This window comes from Rhinoraja longicauda, chromosome 4 (assembly GCF_053455715.1).
Source record: "Rhinoraja longicauda isolate Sanriku21f chromosome 4, sRhiLon1.1, whole genome shotgun sequence".
NCBI classification, from domain to species: Eukaryota; Metazoa; Chordata; class Chondrichthyes; order Rajiformes; family Arhynchobatidae; genus Rhinoraja; species Rhinoraja longicauda.
In genome coordinates, this window is record NC_135956.1 from 81,996,874 (window position 1) to 82,002,873 (window position 6,000).

The following is a 6,000-nucleotide window of genomic DNA, read 5'->3' on the forward strand; positions in this document are numbered from 1 at the left end:
TACATAATAAGCAGGCCATTATGTCGATTAAATTGTAATGCTGGAATAACATCCACATTGTCCATTACGAGTCGTGGATGTGCTGAAAGTACCGGGGAATGATATGCCATTTATACAGAGCATTGATAAGAACCATGAGGGAGCATTGCATTGAGTTTTTAAGCTGCATGTAGCAAAGGATGTATTGCCTACATGTTGGCCAAAAACATTTGCTTGTTTCAAGGTCTGCACTTTACTCAGCTTACCAGTGAACCCATCCTTGATAATACTCTTTGCTTCATTTTACACACTGTTCTTCATTGTCTGCCTTCACTGGAGTTTAGAAGGATGAGAGGGGATCTTATAGAGACGTATAAAATCATAAAAGGACGAGACAAGCTAGATGCAGGAAAAATGTTCCCAATGTTGGGGGAGTCCAGAACCAGGGGACACAGTCTAAGAATAAAGGGGAGGCCATTTAAAATTGAGGTGAGAAGAAACTTTTTCACCCAGAGAGTTGTGAATTTGTGGAATTCTCTGCCACAGAAGGCAGTGGAGGCAAATTCACTGGATGAATTTAAAAGAGAGTTAGATAGAGCTCTAGTCAAGTCAAGTCAAGTCAATTTTATTTGTATAGCACATTTAAAAACAACCCACGTTGACCAAAGTGCTGTACATCTGATTAGGTTCCAATGGAAAACAAATGAAATATACAGTAGCAGGCAAACAGTTCACAGCGCCTCCTCAATGAGCCTCAAACGCTAGGGAGTAGAAATAGGTTTTGAGCCTGGACTTAAAGGAGTCGATGGAGGGGGCAGTTCTGATGGGGAGAGGGATGCTGTTCCACAGTCTAGGAGCTGCAACCGCAAAAGCGCGGTCACCCCTGAGCTTAAGCCTAGACCGCGGGATAGTGAATAGCCCCAAGTCGGCCGACCTGAGGGACCTGGAGTTAGAGAGGGGGGTTAGAAGATTTTTGATGTGGGGGGGAGTGTCCATTTAGGGCTCTAGAGGCTAGTGGAATCAAGGGATATGGGGAGAAGGCAAACACAGGTTACCGATTGTAGATGATCAGCCATGGCCTCCTCCTGCACCTATTTTCTATGATGCAATCTAAGACTCATTCTCAATAGACAATAGGTGCAGGAGGAGGCCATTCGGCCCTTCGGGCCAGCGCCGCCATTCAATGTGATCATGGCTGATCATTCTCAATCAGTACCCCGTTCCTGCCTTCTCCCCATACCCCCTGACTCCGCTATCCTTAAGAGCTCTATCCAGCTCTTTCTTGAATGCATTCAGAGAATTGGCCTCCACTGCCTTCTGAGGCAGAGAATTCCACAGATTCACAACTCTCTGACATCTCAGTTCTAAATGGCCTACCCCTTATTCTTAAACTGTGGCTCCTTGTTCTGGACTCCCCCAACATTGGGAACATGTTTCCTGCCTCTAACGTGTCCAACCCGTACTCTAAACAAGATCTTGCCAAGATTCGATGTAGCCCCCTACTTTGACTTTGACTTCTACTTTTTTTGCCACTTTGGTCAGTGATCTTTATGTCTATTGTTTGTACAAACCAACTAACTTTTTTAATTATTTGTGTAATTGGATTGTCAGGTCCGTTTGTCTCTTCCACAGTGACTGGTTATTCACCATTTAGAAAGCACCCTAATAGATGTCCTTCTTAGGTCCACAGTTGGTGAATTCTTGCTTGTTCTCATTGAACACTGTCTGTCATTGTTCTACCCACTCACTTATTCTTAATGACCCTATGTAGAACTTTCTGCTTCTATCACTACTATTTACCCAATCTCTTTCCAAACTAAAAGGACAAGTGGGTGGCGCAACAGTAGCCATTCACAGCGCCCGGGACCCAGGTTCAACACTGCCCTCAGGAGCTGTCTGCCTGTGGAGTTTGTACGTTGATGACTTGGATGAAGGGATTAAAAGTACCGTTAGCAAATTTGCAGATGATACAAAGCTGGGTGGCAGTGTGAACTGTGAGGAAGATGCTATGAGGTTGCAGGGTGACTTGGACAGGTTGTGTGAGTGAGATGCATGGCAGATGCAGTTTAATGTGAATAAGTGTGAGGTTATCCACTTTGGTGGTAAGAATAGGAATGCAGAGTATTATCTGAATGGTGTCAAGTTAGGAAAAGGGGACATACAACGAGATCTGGGTGTCCTAGTGCATCAGTCACTGAAAGGAAGCATGCAGGTACAGCAGGCGGTGAAGAAAGCCAATGGAATGTTGGCCTTCATAACAAGAGGAGTTGAGTATAGGAGCAAAGAGGTCCTTCTGCAGTTGTACAGGGCCCTAGTGAGACCGCACCTGGAGTACTGTGCAGTTTTGGTCTCCAAATTTGAGGAAGGATATTCTTGCTATTGAGGGCGTGCAGCGTAGATTTACTAGGTTAATTCCCGGAATGGCGGGACTGTTGTATGTTGAAAGACTGGATCGACTAGGCTTGTATACACTGGAATTTAGAAGGATGAGAGGAGATCTTATCGAAACGTATAAGATTATTAAGGGGTTGGACACGTTAGAGGCAGGAAACATGTTCCCAATGTTAGGGGAGTCCAGAACCAGGGCCACAGTTTAAGAATAAGGGGTAGGCCATTTAGAACGGAGATGAGGAAAAACGTTTTCAGTCAGAGAGTTGTAAATCTGTGGAATTCTCTTCCCCAGAAGGAAGTGGAGGCCAATTCTCTGAATGCATTCAAGAGAGAGCTAGATAGAGCTCTTTAGGATAGCGGAGTCAGGGGGTATGGGGAGAAGGCAGGAACGGGGTACTGATTGAGAATGATCACATTGAATGGCGATGCTGGCTCGAAGGGCCGAATGGCCTCCTCCTGCACCTATTGTCTATTGTTTTCCCCGTAACTGTGTGGGTTTTCTCTGGATGCTCCGGTTTCCTCCCATATTCCACATGGGAGACGTGCAGGTTTGTAGGTTAATTGGCCTCTGTATATTGCCCCTAGTGTGTCGGACATTGAACTAATGTACAGGTGACCGATGGTCAGCGTGGACTCGGTGGGCCTAAGGGCCTGTTTCCACACTGTATCTCTGAACTAAACTAAAGACAAGTTTTCTGGTGTTAGTCAAATTAGCCATTTTGTTGTTTCCTTTCTAATGCTAAAGAAAAACTTATCAGCTGCATCATTTCTTTCTGTACAAAATACATAAAACATGACATGTATAAGGCATGACATTTAGGAGGTAGAGAATGAGGTGACGAGGAGCCTAAAACAAATGTTATATAATGAGTAATTTTACATGTTTGGTTGACTTAAGCAGTATTAGCTTGGAGTCTCAGAGATACAACATGGAAACAGGCCCTTTGGCCCATGTCAACACCGACCATCGCACCTGTTTGCAGTAGCTTACTTTTGAGCCCACTTTTGCACCCACGTTCTCCCCACTAGGGACAATTTAGCAGCCAATTAACCTACAAACCCGCACATCTTTGGGATGTGGAAGGAAATCGGAGCACCTGGAGGAAACTCACATGGTCACAGGAGCGTGCAAACTCCACGTAGACAGCACTCGATTGGCAGGATCAAACCCAGGTCTCCGTTGCTGTGAGGCAGCAGCTCTACCAACTGCGCCACTATGCATCTTCAATGTTGTTTTCCTCCGAAATGGAAATATCTATCGTACCACAATTTTGATCACATCACCACGTTTTTGGAAAATAAATGAATACCCAGTAACATTGGGTCCTGGTGAGACCGCACATGGAGTACTGTGTGCAGTTTTGGTCTCCAAATTTGAGGAAGGATATTCTTGCTATTGAGGGCGTGCAGCGTAGGTTCACTAGGTTAATTCCCAGAATGGCGGGACTGTCGTATGTTGAAAGGCTGGAGCAATTAGGCTTGTATACACTGGAATTTAAAAGGATGAGGGGGGATCTTATTGAAACATATAAGATAATTAGGGGATTGGACACATTAGAGGCAGGAAACATGTTCCCAATGTTGGGGGAGTCCAGAACAAGGGGCCACAGTTTAAGAATAAGGGGTAGGCCATTTAGAACGGAGATGAGGAAGAACTTTTTCAGTCAGAGAGTGGTGAGGGTGTGGAATTCTCTGCCTCAGAAGGCAGTGGAGGCCAGTTCGTTGGATGCTTTCAAGAGATAGCTGGATAGAGCTCTTAAGGATAGCGGAGTGAGGGGGTATGGGGAGAAGGCAGGAACGGGGTACTGATTGAGAGTGATCAGCCATGATCGCATTGAATGGCGGTGCTGGCTCGAAGGGCTGAATGGCCTACTCCTGCACCTATTGTCTATTGTCTATTGTCTATTGAAGTAACAATAATCTCGAATATTGTTTTACATGTTTTATGTTGACTGCAGCACAATTATATTCTCAGCATTGGATACATGACTTTACCTGTTTCTACTTTGGATGTGCTACGTATATTCATAGGGTTGATGTTTATTTTTAAACTGCATGTACATAAAGCCAATAGAAGTTCAATTTACTTGTATACCGGTTTTTTGTTGTTGAATTGTAACAGCTGCATACACTCGACGGAGAATACCTGAAACAATCGAGGCAGCTGGAGAAGGAACAGACAATTCATAGGTTGGAATTGCGGGCGGACACCTGTGGTCAGACCATCTTACCCCACGGGGCCCAGTCAAAGAATCAAAGATTACCTGGTGAGCAGGGAACTTCACCTGAGGCAGCAGTGGCGTCTGATCCAACCACTCTTGTAGATAGTCACCCTGGAGTCGAACAAATATCCAGCAACGTTCCCCACGAGGAGAGAGTTGAAAATTTAACTGGAGAAAGCTTGGAAATGCCAGAGATTACTGAGCCAGTCATACCAGACAAAACGTATTGGATCCAAAGACTTGGTGACCTTTCCACTCAGCTGCAAGAAAGAACTGAATACTGGACAAGCAAAATAAACGAATCAAGCAGGAAAATTAAGCACGTTTGTCCAGGTCCCTCCAACAAATGACAGGTTCGGAGATAGTAAATTCAGGAAACAAAATAGTGACAGAGGTTTCCCGCTCGAAAGGGGCAATGTTCACAACAAACTGTTAAAGGAATACAACAGCACTCTTGAGTTCGTCCATAAACCATTTGTAATGTAGAATTTATTGATTGCAGATTTATAGCGAAACCTGTGCGATGCCAAAAAAGAAAAGTTAATAAAAAATGTAAACAACTCCATCCACACCACTGAGAAAAGCTCCAAAAGAAAGTCAAGGACATGTTATATATTCTGCATAATTAAAATTCCTTGTGGTTTAAAAACAACATATTCGATTTATTTTTTTTCACTCTGAAAGAAAGCTATTTTAATGACATGCACAAAGGAAATGTGAAGGAGTTGGGTGGAAAAGTGGGTGGACACGGAATTTACATGCAATGATGCAGAATTAAAGAAAGACAAGCTACCGAGACAGGGGGAGAGAGGGCATCTGGACAAAAAGGGAAATTCAGTGATAAATGGAAAACAGGAGAGATTAAAAGATAATGGTGTATGACAAAGTGGGTATTCGTAGATGTAAGGAAACGAAGATGGGTCCAGAGGAGGTCAGAGTCATATAGGCACCTTTTGCTCACCGTAGACTAGGCAACCATTTCAATAAACACTAGTGTTTGCTTCGCCAATGCCTGCTGGATCTCCTGTTTGCTTACCATTTCCATGCTGACCCTTCTGTCCTGCACTGCCCCCAGACCACATGCAAACTGTACAAATAGCAACGTATGTGGGTGTGAACAAAGGTTTCTCAATTTTTAGGTAACATTTCCCTCCCCTCCTCCTTTTTCCCCTCTCTTCCCCGTGCTTCACCCCGGAGTGCACACATTTCTCTCACCATCCCCTCCCTCTTTCCACTCTCCCCTGTCCCACTCCAGCAATACCCCTCTCTCTGGTTTCACATTTCACTCTTATTCCCTGCTTCTCTTACTTTTCTTACACCCTTTTGTCTCCTTTAAATCTCTAGCCTTTGTCCACCCATCTGCCTTTCAGAACCCCCTCCTCGCCTATATCCACCTATCAGTTGCCTT

At 44.4% G+C, this 6,000-nt stretch overlaps 1 protein-coding gene across 1 annotated transcript in view; it reads left to right on the forward strand.

Annotated features, from left to right (window-relative positions):
• Positions 1–4,999, forward strand: part of LOC144593221 (uncharacterized) — a 303,417-nt gene extending 298,418 nt beyond the window's left edge. Inside the window, exon 28 of the mRNA XM_078398723.1 lies at positions 4,493–4,999. Coding sequence (XP_078254849.1) covers positions 4,493–4,942 — 450 coding nt within the window. The 3' untranslated portion in view covers positions 4,943–4,999. The remainder of the gene's footprint in view (positions 1–4,492) is intronic.
• The last annotated feature ends 1,001 nt before the right edge of the window (positions 5,000–6,000 follow it).